This window comes from Amblyomma americanum, chromosome 1 (genome assembly GCF_052857255.1).
Source record: "Amblyomma americanum isolate KBUSLIRL-KWMA chromosome 1, ASM5285725v1, whole genome shotgun sequence".
Taxonomy (NCBI): Eukaryota; Metazoa; Arthropoda; class Arachnida; order Ixodida; family Ixodidae; genus Amblyomma; species Amblyomma americanum.
In genome coordinates, this window is record NC_135497.1 from 107847594 (window position 1) to 107867454 (window position 19861).

The 19861-nt window shown below is 42.5% G+C and overlaps 1 protein-coding gene across 3 annotated transcripts in view; it reads right to left on the minus strand.

Moving 5' to 3' along the window:
- Window positions 1-18502, minus strand: part of LOC144113423 (eukaryotic translation initiation factor 2-alpha kinase 1-like) — a 39887-nt gene extending 21385 nt beyond the window's left edge. Inside the window, exons 1-8 of one of the 3 annotated variants that reach the window (XM_077646496.1) lie at window positions 18307-18502; window positions 17955-18025; window positions 8071-8220; window positions 7975-8003; window positions 7013-7120; window positions 6529-6557; window positions 2912-3026; window positions 2217-2297 (exon numbers count right to left, since the gene is read on the minus strand). In XM_077646496.1, coding sequence (XP_077502622.1) covers window positions 2217-2297; window positions 2912-3026; window positions 6529-6557; window positions 7013-7120; window positions 7975-8003; window positions 8071-8220; window positions 17955-18018 — 576 coding nt within the window. In that variant the 5' untranslated portion in view covers window positions 18019-18025; window positions 18307-18502. Of the gene's footprint in view, window positions 1-2216; window positions 2298-2911; window positions 3027-6528; window positions 6558-7012; window positions 7121-7974; window positions 8004-8070; window positions 8221-17954; window positions 18035-18246 lie in introns of all 3 variants that reach the window. The other 2 variants (XM_077646495.1, XM_077646494.1) reach the window with 2 other exon arrangements.
- Window positions 18503-19861: the final 1359 nt, after the last annotated feature.

The window sequence follows — 19861 nt, forward strand, 5'->3', positions numbered from 1 at the left end:
CAAGCTTATCATTGGGGCGGTTGATAATTTGGCTCCCTTTAAAAAGTGGCATGCATGGCTTTGGATGGCCCCGTTTCTTAGACTGGATCTTGCAGTGGAGACAGTGCTGGCATAGGTGGCCCGATTCACTCTCATTAACATTGTAGGCATATTCTTTTAACCTGCTATTTACACATCTCCCTGTTTGCCCAATATACTCATGGCCACAAGACAACGGTACACGATAGACAACACCCTCTTCACAAGTGACAAATCGTTTCTGATGGTCAATTAAACATCTTTTTTTTTTTCTCTTGGTTACCGCACGGATTTGTCTTCTTGCAAAGCATAGACAGTTTTATGGGCGCTGAAAATACAACTTCAACGCCTGCCCGTTTTCCTATTTTCTTAAGGCTGTGGGAGGTCTGATGAATGTAAGGGATGACAGCTACTTTCTTGCGATCCTGCTGTTCATTGGTACCTTCCTGCTTGTCGAACCGTTGTGATTTTTTCATTTTTTGGAGTAGGCCTTCAGCCACACAAACAATAAGTGGCCTAGGATACCCAGAATCAGACAGTCGTCTAATCTGTAATGCCAAGCATTTCTTGCATCATGTGCTAGCATGAGCTTTTGAGCGCATTTGTCAGGCAGTACTTGATAATGCCTCTCTTTACCAGTTTCGAATGCGCTGATACCGCTGGCAGTAGGCCTTCTTTTGCACGAGGTTCATAACCCCAACAGATGCGGTTAGTATGAAATTTAAGTCTAAGATCCAAGAACTTGATATAGTTCTTGTCAGGAAGCTCATGCATCAGAATTAATGGGGTTAAATGCCTTTTAAAGGCGTCAAGCACATTAGCAGCGTCCGTATAAAAATCTGCCTTAGAGTTGTCAATGACGATAAAAAAATCGTCCACGATTTTTTGTTTAATTGACCATCAGAAACGATTTGTCACTTGTGAAGAGGGTGTTGTCTATCGTGTACCGTTGTCTTGTGGCCATGAGTATATTGGGCAAACAGGGAGATGTGTAAATAGCAGGTTAAAAGAACATGACTACAATGTTAATAAGAGCGAATCGGGCCACCTAAGCCAGCACTGTTGCCACTGCAAGATCCAGTCTAAGAAACGGGGCCGTCCAAAGCCATGCATGCCACTTTTTAAAAGGAGCCAAATTATCAACCGCCCCAATGATAAGCTTGTTAGAGAGATTATTGAGGCTCTTAATATTTCACGTGCAGGCAACAAGTGTGTGAGCATGGCATCACTGGCACTATCAGCAAAAGAGCTCATTTATCTAAATCGATGGCAACCAGCGAAGGGCTGAGTTGTATAGCTTGTATCAGCTGACCTGATCGCTCTTTCCCATTTCATGCTGTGGTTCATGTATTTATATGTAGCAACGGCAAGAAATAAACAGTTCACAGTTAGCGCTCGTGTCGTTCTGTGTTCCTCCTTTTGTCCTGTTTTTTTCCTAAAATTTCATTCAAGCAGGATTCGACAGTACTAGCTTTCCTTTCTCAACGAACCGTGCTGCCTCCTTTCTACCTTCATAGCCAGGTTTACTTTTTTTCTTTTCCGTGCGCGCCTTGGGGCCGTGAGACAAAGTGCGCGCCGCACACATTGTCTCATGGCCTCAAGGCCTTCAAAAGTTGGCTTCCTTTCGCGCTCTTGACCGTGGTGGTGAAGCCATCTCAAAAAGCACCATTTCATCGTCTTTGGTACCCACTACCTCAGAACGTTGGCAAATGGCAAATCCTCGACTTCGCGTGTGCCGCGATGCAATGTTCGGCGGGAAGTATGTCGCCATGGCCAGATGCCCCTTACAATAGCCGCTTCTTGTAAAAAAATCTTTACTATAAACGAAAAAAATTTAGTCATCTATAGAAGGCAAAATGTGACCACAGTTTCACTTTACTATATCCGAGTTTACTATAGCGGGGTTCCACTGTAATTCAATCTTTCAGATAATTTGAGCAATTTCTCTAGTCCCTTGAAGGTCAAATTAAAAAGCTTTTACTGCATACATCTAAACACATGATATGCAATGAATGTGGTCTAGAGGCTTCGAGCTCCACTTTGTGGAAACAAACAAAGGATGTATGCAAGTGCCTTCAATGTCCATGCCCCTTTACCAGAGATCATTCATAATAGAAGCCATAGTAATATTCTAAACACGTCATAGCTATGCTGATGTAAAGAAATTGCAGCAAGGGGATTATGTGTAGGAAGTTTACCTGCTTCAGAACTTTGAGATTGCAATACTTGAAAGGAATCTTCTTCACAGCATAAATCTGGCGGTCTGTTCTTCTCATTGCCTATAAAGTTGTGTGCAAAAAAGACAAAAACAGAAATAACATGAGCTTAGCATTTGAAAAAAATTGGTTTTGGGGCAAAGGAAATGGTAGAGTATCTGTCTCACGTCTCTGCAGACACCTGAACCGCGATAAAGGACTGAGACAAGAAAGAGGTTCCGTAGTGGAGGGCTCCAAAATAATTTCGACCACCTGGGGATCTTTAACTTGCACTGACATCGCACAGCACACGGGCGCCTTTGCGTTTCGCCTCCATCGAAATACGGCCGCTGCGGCTGGGTTCGAACCCGGGTACTGGGGCAGATTTCTAGGCAACTTATGGAGGTTGGGGGGCAAGCGGCAGTCATGCTTGTACAGTGTACTTCTAGAACATCTTTCATCAATTCTAATGCGAATTTCATAAATACAGTGTTTCCACAGATATTGGTTCATTGGATTATTGGGTTTAACGTCCCAAAGCGGCTATGAGGGACGCCGTAGTGAAGGGCTCCGGAGATAATTTCTTGCTTGGCGTGGGTGATCACTCCCCTCTCATCCCTTTAAATTCGTCCCAGCATTAAATGCCCTAATAATAGAGCAAAATTGAATTTAGTGAAATTACAAATTTTGCTACCTACCTTGCATACAATGCCAAATCCTCCTTCAGCGATTTTTTCAATTTCTTCAAAGTCATACTCATATCGTTTTTGATGGCATATAACTTCATTATCGAGTGCACGATCCAACTGAGGCCTGCAAGCACAGCCAGGGAAATTAAAAGCACACACTGTTTTACTTAGACTTAATGCATCTGAATGTTATTTGATCTTTGAAACATGAGCATTTCAAAGGAATGTGACAGCTTGGAGAAAACTGCACACAGGAATGACTGACTAGATCAGGAAAGGACATCACTGCCACACAGCAACTACTTATTTGCATATCGGTTTCTAAACATGCTTTATACGTGCCAGCCAGTACAAAAAAGGAGAAAGAAAAGCATTGCAATGACAGAAAAATTGAAGAAAAAAATAAAAAACAAATCTCTCACAATTATGTGACATGCCTGTTGATATAACCATAGTGGTCATGCTCCCCCATTTCCATCATGCAGGTAAGAAATTCCTTTCTCTATCAACGGGCCCAATGACCCCCAGCCTGCAGTGTCACACGAGGTGTCGAATTGCACACCCCATATGTGAACTTAACTTGAGAACTCAACAGGGCTATCACACATTGATAATAATAATATAAATGGTTACTGGGAAAGAAAAGATGCAGGCATACAGATAGTAATTTGTAAGTGCTGATGACTACGACTCCTACTTTTCTTCACGTATGCCTCAAAGTCCTGTCGTTGGGCCCTTTCCTTTTTTCACCCTGAAATATAACCTACCTAATTCCATTGGTCCACATATTAGTTTCTTTGATGAAGACTGTATATTTAATTTATGACAATTTCTTCTAGCCATGATGTACCAGTACTCCAATCTGACCACGATGATATATACAATAGGTGTAACATATAACAATGCAATGTAATAAAAGTAAATGTACACTAATCACAGTTTTGAGGAAAAGTCAATCTATTAATATCTCGGTGAGTAGGTACTCATTCATGCTTAAGCGCCAGCAGACTGACTGTACGACAACACAAGTGCTAACTATCAAATGAGAATTTTATTCAGACAAGACATAACATACTGCACACAACTTTGAGCAAAAGAAGTGCTAACAGGCCCATCACCTCTGCCCCGTGAAATTTAGCATAATGAAACCTCGTTAATTCCACCCACATTCATTCGGAAATCCAGATAATTCAGACCGCTGACATGGTCTAGGCCAACGCCCACATAAATTCTATGGCACCGGAGGCTCATCAATTCGGATGCTGCTTAGCACCACTGGTTAATTCGGACGCGCTCCTTACTGAAGGCCACGCCACTTTATGAGCAACATAGCAAGAGATCGTACTAATATACCGCGTCATGTCTAATATGTCAGATAGGTCCCGCACACCTCTTACGTTGGGCCTCAGTGCCGCAAATTTGTATGGCCGCATAGTTTCGGTTTTCTTCTTCTGGGCTTCACTCCAGACCACGGTGATAGCTGCTAGCTGAGTACAGTTTTTCGCAGTTTCAAAAACTGATTGGTGCGTCACTGATCTTTACATTTTCTAAAAAAAAAAAAAGAGAGAAAAGGTATCTCGCCGTTCCGACGCTTTTCCCCTCTGTTCCATCCGTATGATTTTTCTGTTCTTTTATTGGGGAAAAACTGTGTGCTTGTCACACAATGTTTGCAGTTTGTGTGGTGGTGCCTTTTCACATATGACAACACTGCTTGTGAAGAGGCTCCACTGCTACCATGTTCCACCGTGAAGGAGCCCACAGAGGCCTTTACCATTCTGAAGCAGCCCTACGTTAACAATTCCGAGATTATGCATGCAGTATACATCTATAGTTTATCAAAAAAACTGTCATTGCTACACAGTTTTCATCTCAAAAGCAGATGACCGACACCCTGACTTTGGCCAAACAACTTTAATATGTTGCAAACTGTTTCTGGAAATTTTGGGGGCCATTCGTTAATTCAGACCTTCAGATAATTTGGACATTTTCCGCATTCCCTTGAAGTCCAAATGAATGAGGTTTTACTGTACTCACTAAATATTCTGACATTGCGACTTCACTTGAATTCGTGGAATACTGAGCCAGAGAAAACTAAGTTGCTTGCAGTACATCCTTTTGCAAACAACCAAAACACAAATTAAAAACCGAACTCTGTGTGCGTAGACAAGGGCTGAATTTTCGCGTGTAAATGGCGTATGTTCCTCAACCAATGTTTATGACCGAGTTCACCACACAAAATAAACTGGCCAGGGCGAACAGCACCGTCCGCAAGAAGCCAGACTGTGAGAGAGATAGTGTGAGCAGAGGCTGCATGGTAGCCCCACTGTGTAGGAAGGAAGTCATGCACAGCACTCCCATTTTGCACAGCTAGAAATACGTCAGCTAAACTGGCTGATGTATTAACCAGAAGCTCTTTGAAAGGCACACCATGTTTAACTTTGTCCTGCATTGCAGAGGTTGCGGTTGGTTCCTGTGTTTGGATCGGAATGCAGTCATCTTCAGCCACAAAGATCAATTATGTTACAAAATATTCGAGGTGTACATGATTAAAAAGCATGCAGACATGTGAGTTGTGCAGCCACCTGTCAGCCTTGTGGAGAACGAGTTGCATCTGCTTGATTAATTTTCAGGACCTCAATGATAACGCTGATGTAACGTTGGGCAAGGGCATTTTGCGGCGTTTTCACAAAGAAGCCATTCCTCATCTACGAGCACAGAATTTGGTTTTTCATTCGCATTCAAGGTTTGCCAAAATCTTATATATTTAATTTCCTCTGAATAAAATTCTATTCAGAACTCATGTCGTGTAGTCTCTTCATCTGTTGTTTTTTTGTGCTGTATTAACATTATACCTCTAATTATAACGCTAGAAGTCCAGCGTTACAGCCATGAAAAAATATCTCAGTGTTCACATTACCATTCACCTCTACTGGTAGTCACGTATCAATTACTTTTTTAGCACTGACTGTATCCTTGGCTATTTGAGATGAAATTGTTCAATGGCTTCTTCCATGAGACCACCAGTACATGAAATATCCACCCAATCAAACCCAGAACATTTTGTGAAGCTACTTGTGTCACACTAGTGTAGGATCATCAATAAAAGCAACACTTCAGTCTCCCATCTCTCTCTTTACACAAAATTTCCCAACCTGGTCATTTATTCCAAAATTTCTTACCATGTCATCATATTTAAAGGTTTCCACAAAACAGCACAGTATTGCCAATCATTCTTTGCAGAAATTTTATTGTTTAGATGTTTTTATTATGATTGGTCTGAATTTTCATTATCTTTACATTCCATCCTACCCTGAATGCGTTGAAATTATTAACAAACACACACACGCCGAAATCAAACCTAATGTCTCAGCTTTAGCTTTTCATGCCATTACCCCTTAAAACATGTTGCTGCACTCTACCACACTGCATAGCATAGTACGGTAATACATTCAGGTCCACCAAAAATCAGATACAACATAATGCTGAGGTTATATTCAACTAGAAGTCACAGAGTATGTAGCAGTGCCACTGGGTCTTCAATGCTAGACTAGAATAAAAAGCCAGCATGGCATGACATAAGTTGACTTCTCACAGGCAATAAACAAAAAAAAAAAAGAAAAACTCACCCAGGCAAGCAAACAAGGCTGCCACTAACCTGCAAAAAAAAAAAAATTTGATTAAAAAGTCCGGTGATTTAACCAGGTGATAGACTTATACAGTTCAACGAACGTTATGAGTGGCAGTAAGTAATCTGTCTACCTTATGAAAACTCTTCTTGGCACCAATAAGTACTGTTTTTCTACATGGCCTTCAATGCGTATCTCATGCCTGAGATGAACGCGGCATATACTGCAAACTCCAGGTTATGCCAGCAAGGAAAACACTATGTGTAAATATTAAAAACAAAAAAAAGGGCAGGTAGAAGAAGCCTAACTGCATTAGGTTTTGACAGTAGCTCAGGAGCTCAACGAGCAGGTGACTCAGAATGTCACGATGGAAAGTGTGAAACTGGAGAAAGCATTTACATGCTGCCATAGCAAACCATATGGACCATATGTAACTCTAGACAACAAGTGTGAAGGATCTCTGACAACATGTGCAAACACTCACCCGTCTTCGGAGGTCTCTCCTGACATTCTGAATTAAGAAACTGAATGAATGGCGAAACTTCACTCGAAGGGAACATAACTCCTGCAGGTCTGGAGTAGGATCCAAGAACTGCAAAACATGCAATAAAGGTTGTTTAAAATAAGGACAAGTTCATGAAAAAAAGGAGGAAGAAAATGGTTACAAATGACAACCGCAAATTTATAGCTTATGCTTAGGCCTCTTGGCTAAACATGCATTTCCAACTTGATTATGCATGATTTCTAGATGGAAAGCCTCACTTTATCTACAGCTCACAAGTTATGTGTTTTGTTGTGTTGGGTTTAATGGCACATAAGCAGCTAAGGCTATCATGCGCCAGGCTCAACAAGTTATGTAGTAAACAAAAAATTCCAAAGTGTTCATGCTTTGCTGCACACTGTGCTAAACTCGGCAAATGCTGTCATTGTGCAGCTGGCTGTCTTTTGCAAATGCCCGAGGCATACAGTGAATTCCAAGACCTACGGACTTTGTGGAAACCTGGGCTACCAGAATTACCGCAATGGGTGCATGGTCATGTACCTTGCACTGGTCATGTGACTGGACGTTGGTGGTCTACATGTAGACCATCAATATTCGCTGAGGAGGGCTCAGTATAGCAGTGTTTGCTGTGAAAGGCTCAGGCTGACCCAAAGCAAGACAGCTTACTATTGGAAAGCATGTACAAATACAGGCCTCCATCATAGAGCATGCTTGGAAGAGTTTCATCCAATGTTAAAGTACTGTCAATGCAGCAAATAATATAGGGCTATATTGCACTTCTAGGGTTCATAAAGTTTTTTAGACAAAGTGCTTTTCTTTGCACTGTCCAGTCACAAATTGGTTTTTTTACTGGAATGACCTCAAAGTGGCTTGAAGCTATTGATCACAATGTGTTAACAATTGTATGCATTCTCAAGATGTGAGCAGAAGTGTTTTACACTCACCTTAAGCTGGTGAAGTCGCTGTCGTACTCCTGCAAAAATCAATTTTTCTTAAAGATGGCAGAAATGAAATGCACACCCAGAATAAAAAAGGCTTGCCTTCAAATAATTCCTTGCGAAGAGAGAGGTCACTTTCATAAAAAATGCAGAGTTGTTCCAGGACCGACTCCAACACAAGGTAGTATGGGATCTGACCACGTGGAACCAAGCCAAATGACTCCTGCCCGACCAAACGGGGTGGTGGACGACCTGCAGGCATTCACCATAACTAGTGCTTTCAATAGGGCTTAAGTGGCTAGCAAGCCTCTTGTGAAGTACAAAAACAATTTTTAAATGGGGATTACTAGTTACCTTAAAATGGTACTGAACTTTTCAGCCACTGAAATACTGACTATTTCAACAAGCATTCATAAGGTTATATGTATTCGCAAGGATGTACAGTAACCTGCGGTTTTGTTTTCACAGCTTTCAAAAACCATTTCTCTTACACTGCTTGTTTGTTCATGCCCAAAATTGGCATGAAGACTGAATTTTAAAGCTGCACTAAAGAGGGACCTGAACTCGTCTTTTTACCGCGGGAACTCTATCTACACGTTCAGGGCATTCTTAGAAACTTCGAATTATGGTCCTGTGCGGCCGATTTCAATAATTTAAATCGGGTTAAACATCCCGGCTCCCACCTTTTTTTTCAACTCAACGCGGTAAGTAGGAGACGTCAACGAACGCGTCAGCCAGTCCCGTGGCGCCTTGCAGTTCTGCCATCAGCAGAGTGATACGTAAATCAAAGAGTCCACGTGTATTTTTATTTCCATGGGCCTAATTTGCAACTATATTGTCTGTGACTGAAACTGTTTATTCAAAGAAATCTAAAAAGCAACATAAAAGTGAAAGCAAAGCCTCCACTGGACTGGCTGAAAGGCACTCCATGCGTTGGCTGACTCCGCCTACCTACCACGTTGAGTTCAAAAAAAGGCAGGAACCGGGACGTTTAATCCGATTTAATTAGGGCAATTGGCCACACAAGACAATAATTCGAAGTTTCTAAGAATCCCTGGAACGTGTAGATCAAGTTCCTGCGGTAAAAAGACGAGTTAAGACTCCTCTTTAGTGCACCTTTAAGTTTATAGTAATGCATCAGTTCATGTAGCTCAGACATAGCAAGTTCACACAGAAGAACATACTGACACTGCCATTCGCTAGGAAAGTCGAAAGAGCAATCCCATTACTGGTCTTTGTGTATGTGGCCTTTCGTTGCAGACACTGACATCGGCTGGCTCTTCTCAGAGCTGATCTTCCATGTGAAAATGATCTTTACATTTCCACTGCATCAACTACTGAAATCACGTAATGATCCCAAATGTATTACTATACATAGCAGCCTTTGAAATGTGATCTCAGTGTGCAGGTTAACCATAAAAAAAAGAAACCTGATGTACAGGAGGAAGATATGTTAAAAGGTGCTAAGATACATATGAAGGTTACTGCACAGCAAAAAATTTTAAAACAGGAGAAAATTTTTGTACTGGCCTCAATAAAAAATACCTCTGAATCAATGGGAACCTGCAGCCAGCTGAAAGGGCAGCCAGAAGAATGAGCTACCAAAGAATACAGATACCTAGGGAATAAGAAGGCAAAATGTACAGCCATGGACAAAAGTTTGCAGGGTGCGGATATGCAGCAAAAAATTTATTTCTGTATGGTCAGACAAGGCAGATCAATGAAAAACATCAGACGCATGAGGAGACATGCATGCTCTAGTCGCTTGAACGAATGCCAGCTGACTTTTTAAAGAGGTAACACAGAAATACGTGAATCCGCATCCTGCAAACTTTTGTCCATGGCTGTAACATGTGCCATGCTGTGCTTGCACCAAACTCTCTGACATTGGTTGCACTTTTATCAAATGCCAAGTGCGAAAGTACCCATAAAGCAGCATGAGACAAAGCCTTTTCTTTAGGTGCCTATTCAATATACATATCTGTGCAAACCTGTTCAGCCCCAAAGATAATGTTCGGGAGGCTGTATGTACCTTTGACAGCAGTGCAAGTACAGCCCAGAGTTAGGAGTCTTAATGACATGACAGCACTGAAACGGCATTAACAAAACTACTGAAAAGGGCCATTAAACTTGTCTGCTGCAGCTTTTTGTTGTTATAAATGTGCACACATAACTTGTTTGATATGTTTTACACATGTGATTTCCACTTGCAAATGTGTTTTATAATGAGCCCCTGACCCCTACCTTCTTTTTTCAAAAATCTTGTAATACTCCAGTGGTCATGAGACATAGCCCCACAACTCCCACAAAAAAGAATAACTAAATGTGAATGTTTATTGAGTTTCACTATACTTCTCTTGCCTTCTGCCTCGCATGCCAGGTGGCTAGCCTCCACAAGTGACACTTCTCTTAATCCTTTGCTCTAAGGACAAGTATGAAGTCGTCAAAAGTATATGTCATGATCCATCTGTACTATGGCAAACGCACACCAACACCTATTGCCTGAACATAGAGGATGATAACAGTATACCGCACATTGCACAATGCTAAAATTTGACTATCACAGCAAAGCTGCAGAGTGCGGTAATGCATGAGCAGTGGATTCAGGATGTGTCCATACTTGCACTCACTACCGGGGACATGCGCATTTAAGTGCACGATTAAGCAGTGGTAATAAGAACAATGAAAAGCAACAATATGCCGTCCTCAAAAAAATAAAGTAACTAAAAAGCAAAGCTAAACCACTTGCAACTTCACATCTGTGCCATTTCCACAGTGTAGATGTGTCCATTCCGACCCCAGCAAAAGAAAGAAGACTTGACTACATCCACAGGAAGCGTGACCAGGCTTCCATTTCGATTTCTGCTGCCTTCTGTAGTGCACATGACTGTCATGTTGTGCAAAAGTCATCACGACAGCTTAACCAACACACTGTACTTTTTTTTTTTTTTATAATTAGGGGTTGAATTTTTCAGCTGTTACTTTTTGAAAATTCGGTGTCATTTTTTTGGTGTTTATTTTAGAATGCAACTTTCACTTCTTTTTGCAAAGAATATTATTTTTGTGCAAGAAGTTTCAGTATTATATATGATGTCCCTGTGCACTCATAAATGACGTAGCATTTGTTGTTTTTTTTTTTAGAATAAGAACCTCATGTAGCACTAACTAACGCACAAATGATTGTATTAAGAGCTATCCTTGCGAAACAGTCATAACAAAAAGTAAAAATGTAGAAAGTTAAACAATCGAGCCACGAGACAAAACCTTTAGTTTTAAAAACTTGGTTGCCATTGTCGGCACATCCTCAGTAACGCACATGGCAATACATGGCAGTAGCATATGGCTTCTGACGAGTGCCTTGCCGAGAACAAAGAGACACATGATGAGGATGCAGTTAATGTCCCCTCTGCGTTCTCTTGCAACAGGTAAATGCAAAGCATGCGCTGTGGAGTGTCCTGTGTACTCTCAATGAACTGCAGCTGTATCTCAGTTTTTCCACACCATAAATTCACAGTGTGCCCTATAATTCTATTGCATTTTCTTGAGAATCTGATATGAGATCCTGGGATAAAATTTATGTTCATGAGAAAATTTTCACCTAGTTCCTGAGCTAGGTGCATCAAGCACTCATTTCTTGTGCCTGAGTAGCACAGGTATTGCATGTCGCGAAATATCAGTAGCGAGAATTTCTATATCAGCATAAACAAATTCTGGTACTGGGGGTCACTAATTTTTCAATCAATTCAGCACTACACAAGTAGCCAAACAGGACAAAAATTAACCTTGGGAAGCAAAGATCAGTGAGATTTAATACTACACAGCACCTTTCTGCACACACTGCTATAAAATCAGTCCTTAATCTGATAAAAAAGGTGCTTTGGCAGAGAAAGCCACAGCCTTACACTATCTCGAGTGCAACATTAAGTGACGCCACCATTAAAGAGAGACACTAAGAAAATTTGATCCAATTTTTGTTCTTAATAAAATTGATTGTTTGGATCTCGTGACTATGCTGATATTTCTTTTGCAGCAAAAGACGCATCTATTACTGACAAAATAGGATTTAGAAACGGACCACTTTCTTCTTGACACTCTATTCAATTTTGTGAAAGTTGAGACCAAAAAAGACATCGTGATCACCTTTTGCAAGTCAATGGTAGCGTAGCCTAGCCTCCGAGATCCAGAACGAAAAAAAGCTCTCTTATGGAACGGCTGGTAGTAGTAATACTTGTATTTTATTTCTAGGTCCCTTCCAGGTTACAAAAAGTCTATTTTCAGTCAAAGTAGCCTCTTTGTCATAAGAATGCGGTAATCTAATGATACAGATCAACTTCAATTAGTCCTCAGTGTTCCTTCCACAGAAGGCTGCATGCAGGCAAGACATGGAAAATGCATTAATTCTTGCTGATTAATTAGAAACAAGAAAGGCATAATGCCATCAACTAATATAAGCTTAAGTAAGCTTCCTCCATACAGTGCCTTTCTGCTATGATATGAAAGATCATTAGCTTTGCTTGTTCTTCATAAGCTACATGCACTTGGAACATTGGTGCAAATAGCAATTAAAATCACAAAGGTGAAAATGTCTATAGCCTCAACTACTGTAATCCCTTGCTCACAGAGAGCCATCGCCACAACATGAAAAATTGCACAGGCTATTAACACCCTTTTTGCAAGCACTATAGTTATTGTGCTTAAAGCACATTATTCTATATTTATCTCCAAGCACAGGTGTACACAGGTCTCTTCTGAAGTGGAGTCACAGTTCATGGCACCACCTGTTCAGGCTTCCCGGGCAGCAGGGAAGGACTAGTCTTTTATACACCATCAACTATGTGCAGTTTCACCAACATATGTAATGACAAGAATTGTTGTAAGTCCACATCTACATTCTAATACACAATGGGAGTAGTGCCCACAATTGATGCCACATTGCACATTTTAAGAACACCATGTAACTATATGGTCAAGACTTGCATCTTACATACAGTTCCAGTAAATGAGTGGCATTGAATTCAAAGTCCGTTGCAAGGCATATTTGGTAGTTCCTCTTTGCATCTGCATGCACTCTACTGGTAGGCAATGCAGGTGACAGCACAATGGGCACTGCGAGTGCAGGTGCACAAACCATTAAAACAGCCAACAAAAACTGGCCACTATCATCGCACTGCTGTAAACTCAAAACTACACATATTCAGATTTTTTGTGTCGCCAGCTCACACTAAGCTTTCCTCAAAATTTTGTTTGTCACAGTGAACATGCATCCTTTTTTACAGAAGTGGCTCACACGAAGAAAATAAAACACCTGAACAACTTAAGTCGAATGAAAGCTTATATTACTGTCAAGTAATGTATTCCACTACCGGCCGTGCATGTTTAATAAAAAAAGATTTCATGGCACATATACGTACCACAACTGCAAATTCATATGCACAAACCTTAGCTTCCAAGCTAAAATGTGCAAGTGTACAGAATTGCATGAAAGGGGTCCAATGCATGGGTTCTGTAAAAACAGTTAATGCATTCAGACAGCAATATGCATCGAAATCTCCACGTCTTCCTCACTCTTGTCATGGCAAGAAATAAAATGAGTATGGTGATCTCAGGAATGCATTTTTCAAAATGTTGACTCTGTAAAATAGGCAACAAGTACATCCCACAAGCGCTTTAGTAAAAGCACACTGGCGCTGGTTGGTTGGCCTCAAATAAAGCTGGCACATACAGACTACAGGGGGAGCGGCCAAGACACTGGTGGTTAATTGCTGAAGACAGGAACGTTTTGATGGGAAATGGAGTAGGAATAGTATATAGGCTGACAGATTGGAAGACAAAGACAGGGGTCCTGTTAACTTGGAGATCGAAGACGGGACAATGGCTTAATGTGCATAATAGTATACAATGCCTGTAATGTCGCAATTTCGTACTGACTGAGAGTGGGAAAAAATTTAAAAAATAAAAGTTATATATATATATATATATATTAGAATGGGAGTCGCTGCGATTCTTCAAGAAAATTTTGCACAGCAGAGCACACACTCCTGTCGCTTCGTCCAAGCAAAGAAGTACCAATGGAAAGAACAACCGCAGAGGACACAGGCAAACCCAGCTGGTGAAACGGAATTTGCAAAAGACACCTCTTCAAATAAGAGAAGCGGTAGCAGAACAGCAGGAAGTGATGTACTGTCTCAGGTTTGGCACAAAAACGGCACAATGGGGAAACCGCCAGGCCAGATCTGTGAAGGTAGAAATTTAGCAGAGGAACCCGGCAACGCAAACGCGTGAAAGAGACCTCTAGTCTGCGCGAGCGCCAGTCTTCACTACTCCAAGGATGCAGAAGATGCTGATATTCGGGAGATGATGTAAGAGCCTAGGCAGAAAATTCCTAAAATACTGTGTAGTTGCAAAACCTCACCGCAGCTGTATATGTGCAGGTTGGCAGGACAGCAATAACTTGGCCACAGAGAGAGGCCCTTGCTAAGGAATCTGCAACCTCATTTAAGTGAAAGCCCATGTGCCCCGGTACCTAAAGCAACTGTACCGAATTTAGATGGAGCGGGTCCAGGAACTTAAAAAGGTGTAATGCCCGAGACTCTGTGGGTGAGGATAATGAATGGACAGAGTACATCATAACCACGACATGGGAAACGGTAGTTTCTAATTTTCGTAAGGCTACGATTACTGCTAATAATTCAGCCAGATAAATTCGAGTGAAGTCAGGAAGACTGAGAGAAAAAGACCAACGCAATGAAGGTGAAAAAAATTTCCACACCTGCCTTTTCGCGATCCTGCGAGGCATCGGTAGCAATAAGAATATGAGAGGGAAAGGACCTTAGGTGGTCTTGCAACAAACCCTGAAGGAGAGGAAAGGGCTGCAGCTTTGCATTCGATGCGAAAATGTCATCGAATGCAATCTGGACAGAAGGTGAGTTACATTTGGCGGACATCTGTGAAATGAATGTTTAAGGGATCAAGGAAGGACTGCACGAAACATATCTGCGGAGTATGCAAACGAGACCAGGCAGCACTAAAAAAGACTGCAGGTTGACTAGGAAATTATACTGGAGGCGTGAAGAGAAGAGGTGAGTCGCACAATTTTAAAAATGTTTGAACTGTTAAAAGGTGAAACCTGAATGAGAAAGATGGGATTCGCACCTCAACGTGCAGAACAGCATTGGAGACATATTTTGGAAGGCCCAGACAGAGACACAACGCCTCACGCTCCAAGAGCACAAGAGGGCGAGGTTTATAGGCAGGAGCTCATGAGCATAAAACACAGCCGAACTTCAAAATTGGGCGGACGTACATTTTATAAATCAGCAGAAGTGTGTGCCTTCTCCTGCCTGACCTAGCACTGCAAAGCTTGCACAGTATGCCAATGGCCCGAACTACTTTTGCAGACACTTGCTCGATGTGTGGCCGCCAGGATAGAGTAGTGTCATATATTACTCCAAGATGCTACACCGTCTGAACTTGAGGAATTATGTGATTTCTATAGACCAGGCAGATATTTACAAGATGAGAAACTGGAAAGACTAACAATGCGTATTTCTTAACATTGAGGGACAGATGAATTCTTCCTAACCAGCTGTCAAGAACATTTAGGTAAATTGCAAGGTTTGATAAAGAGTCTGAATATCAACTGCAGATGCAAAAAATGCCATATTGTCGGCATACAAATATGTTTTCGCATTTTGAATGCATGGAATTGAGCTTAGAAAAATGTTAAAAAGAACAGGTGAGAGAACTGACCACTGCGGTACACCTCTTGTCTGTTGAAATCTCCTAGAGGAAACACCATTTTGGCAGCAATAAAATTCTCCGTTTTCCAAAAAATGCAGAAATCCAGGCTACACAATAGTTTGGGAAATTGAGTTCCTGTAACCTGAGTAACAGCATCGAGTGCTCAACACTGTCGTAGGCTTTACTGAGACCCAAAGTAACAAGCGCAGCGAACTGTTTTCTGTTGTGAGCTAATTTAATACGACTCTCGAGGTCAGTAAGAGCACACCAAATTGAACAGCCCAGTCTGAAACCAATTTGACACGGATTCAAGAGAGCATTCTCAGAAATTAATGACATGACACGGCTCAGAAGGGCCCTTCCCACCAATTTCACTAGGTTCGATGTTAATGAAATATGACGCATGTTGTCTAAAGTAAAACCCTCCCCTTGGTTTTTAAGCAATGGAACTATTTCAGCAAGACATCACTCATCGGGTATTTAAGGACCTTTAATGGAATGGTTAACTAGAGCCAATAGGTCTTCAGATTCATTAAACAAAATTTTCATCATAGATGAAGACACAGCCGCTGATACAGAACAAGATGAGGAGGACATATACGTAGACGCATCCCTGAAAGACGGCGCCATATCAATGGCATGGCGCAGCCGTGAGAATTTCAATTTCAACGGCTGCCGTACTATTCGTGCACCTGGTGGGTGCATAAAGGAAGGGGAGCTGCTTGCTATATACGCCGCTCTACTGCAGGTGGAAAATGTTCTGGTCGGTAATCCACTGCTACAAACTGACATGTCGCACAAAATCTGAATACTCTCTGATTCACATGAAGCTGTACGCGAGCTCCACAAACCATTCTCGACCCACCCAATTGCGCAGCAGATTACTTCTATAATCAGAACCCTCTCAACACGCAATGTGCACATCTGCCTCGTGTGGATCCCTGGACGCACGGGCGACGACAACGGGAAGCAGTCTGCTCACAACGCGGCTCGGGAGAGTGTCTCGTTCCTTCCTCCGCTGGAATACCCCGCTGTTACCGACGGCCCTGCTGATATGCCCAACAACTTCGCTGTCCTAATGCGCAGACTAGAGTGTGCCAAACAGAGGAGCCTTGCACGACTTACGGCCGTTACATCACCGGGCTACCTTGATACCTCAGCTGCTCTCACACGGCATGAGCAGATGTTCATTAATAAGATTATCGCCGATGCTGCTTACATGCCAAACATCAACCGTAAATGGCTTACCAGCCTTCGCTGGCATCAAGGGGGCAATACTGACGTTGTGAAGTGCCCGTACTGTGGCTGTACGTGTCGTGCTGACCTGTACCTCCTAGTTTGGCATTGTTTAGAGTTCCGCAAGGGACGCGATTCCTCGTGATGGCGATGACCTCGTCGCCAAGCATGGTTTTCCCACCGATGGCGAGGAATTTCGTGCATTGACCAGAGCCGGAGCAAGCGGCATCTTGCAAGATATTGGCAAATATGCTAAGATAAGTGGCCTCTACAAAGCAGTGTAAAGCGTGGCTAGACCACCATTGCCGTCCCTTCATGTATCAATAGACCCCTACTTTTCCCTTCCTTAACAACCCAATTCCCCAACGAACGGCCTTGAGCCTCCCTTTCTAAATAAATAGCTCATTCATTCATCCATCACAGATGAAGTGATGGATGAATCGGGGCCAGGAGCCGGTGGGGATAAGTGCACAACAATTTACGATAGCTCAGGCACAGAGACCTCAATGAAATCACTTGAGGTGCATGTGAATATAGCTGGAGAAGGCAGAGCAGATGTAAAGCAAAGCTCTAGGCCATACGCAATGTCCTCCAAGGCCTTGGCGATGTCAGCAAGGGACTGAACGAGGGATTCAATGTTGACAGCCGGTGGAATCACTTTTTTGCTCCTGATGAAATTAAACAAAGCTCGTTTATTTCCTGATTGTGAAGGAAAATCATAATGATTTGTATTATACTCCTCCTTTGCGCGGAAGACAGTGCTAAATTAAAAATACTGCCGTTGAACTCTCTCCGCAACGTCCCTCCTGGTAAAGCAGGAAAAAAACTTCGGCAACATGAGCGCCGTGACAAGAATATGTCCCGCACTTACGTCATCAACATGCACAAAAATTCAAATTTCACGAGCTCTATATGATTGTCACTTTCACCTTTCGCGACAATATGCGAAATTTCCCACCTTTTAGCAACAGTGCCTGTACGCAACAAGATGAAAATGTGCAACCACTTACCGATGTCTGGAACGTCCAAAGTGGTCACGGTTCTTAGTGACAGCTTAGGAATCGGTGGGTCCATGGTTAGACTGGTTATACTGGCATTTGGAAGAAAAAAAAAAGCATTTGGCTCTTTGTTCTAACCAGACAAGCACTGAGTCGACGTACTAGAATGCATAAAATGTCTCTGGGCTAAATTAATAAACACTACGATTCAATTCCGCATCATGAAAATGTTTCTTGCTGTCAAGTGAAAATGCCAGACGCCAAAGAAAAGGACAAGCAAGAGTGAAAAGGGACTAGTCCATACCACGAATCCGTCACGGAAAAAGCCAGCGAACGACACAAGTAACGCACGTGAATCTCTTACACTGGCAAGAAGGCCCGCGCGCTCCTGAGATGAAGTAGAAGTCGCAGCACACAAAAACATCCGGAAGCAAAACTACAGTAACAAAACTGCGCCCTACAGTTTTTCGCGGGGTAAAACTTCGGAAGCACCGGCACCAGCGACTTCCGCGACAGCGACCCTTCGATGCATGTGTTGCAGCTACACAGATGGCGGTGGCGCTGTGGCCGCGGTTGCATCTAGTAAAGAAGCACCACGCAATCCAAGCCAAGTCGTGCTAAAGAGCAAGTTTTTGCTATGTGATTCTCTTTCGTTTTCATGTAGGTGCGAAGCGTCGTGAGCGCTGCTCTGAGTATCCGTAACCGATGCCTTGGGTACCTTCAGTTAATAATAATAATAATAATAATAATAATAATAATAATAATAATAATAATAATAATAATAATAATAATAATAATAATAATTGGTTTTGGGGGGGGGGAAGGAAATGGCGCAGTATCTGTCTCATATATCGTTGGACACCTGAACCGCGCCGTAAGGGAAGGGTAAAGGAGGGAGTGAAAGAAGAAAGGAAGAGAGAGGTGCCGTAGTGGAGGGCTCCGGAATAATTTCGACCACCTGGGGATCTTTAACGTGCACTGACATCGCACAGTACACGGGCGCCTTAGCGTTTTTGTACTGTGCGATGTCAGTGCACGTTAAAGATTCCCAGGTGGTCGAAAACGCGCATTTCATTATGGGATCTATGAGCTACGTTCTGATTACAGCACCACACCATCAACTTCTGCTGCTGCTGCTGCTGCTGCTGCTGCTGCTGCTGCTGCTGCTGCTGCTGCTGCTGCTGCTGCTGCTGCTGCTGCTGCTGCTGCTGCTGCTGCTGCTGCTGCTGCTGCTATACTGCTACTACTACTACTACTACTACTACTACTACTACTACTACTACTACTACTATTACTACTACTGTTACTGTTACTACTACTACTACTGCTACTGTTACTATTGCTACTAATACTGTTAATACTTGCTGCTACTACTGGTACCGCTACTGCTACTACTAGTATGTCAGCGAATGCTTTATTCCGATGAGCATCAATATCCACGATATGCCTCCAGTTCTCTTCCATGTACAAGGAAAAGCTATTAATGAACGTCTTTAATGAAGCTGACGAATCATCGCACTGCTGGACAAAGGCCTCTCGCGTATCCCTCTAACGCTGTCCTGTGTCAGGTATGGCAGGAGCGGATTATAATGGGCACTCTTGTAGGGGTGGCTTGAGGGGGTGCATGAGGGTTCCATTTGAACCATGTATTTCTTGGACTTTTTTCGTTGAGAAAATGGGGTTCAGCATGGTTTTTCTATGTAAAATTTCTCGCTTGGGGTGGGGGAGGGGGGCCGCCTCGTATACATCCGCCCCTAATTCTGTGACCTCATTAATCCTGCGAACTATGTAATCTCATTCACCCACCTGGCTCGTTGCCTCCCCCTGCTGCGATTGCCTTATCTTGAAATCCATTCAGTTACCCTAAGGGACCATCGGTTATCTTGCCTTCACACTTACTTAGTCGCGTTTGTTATGTC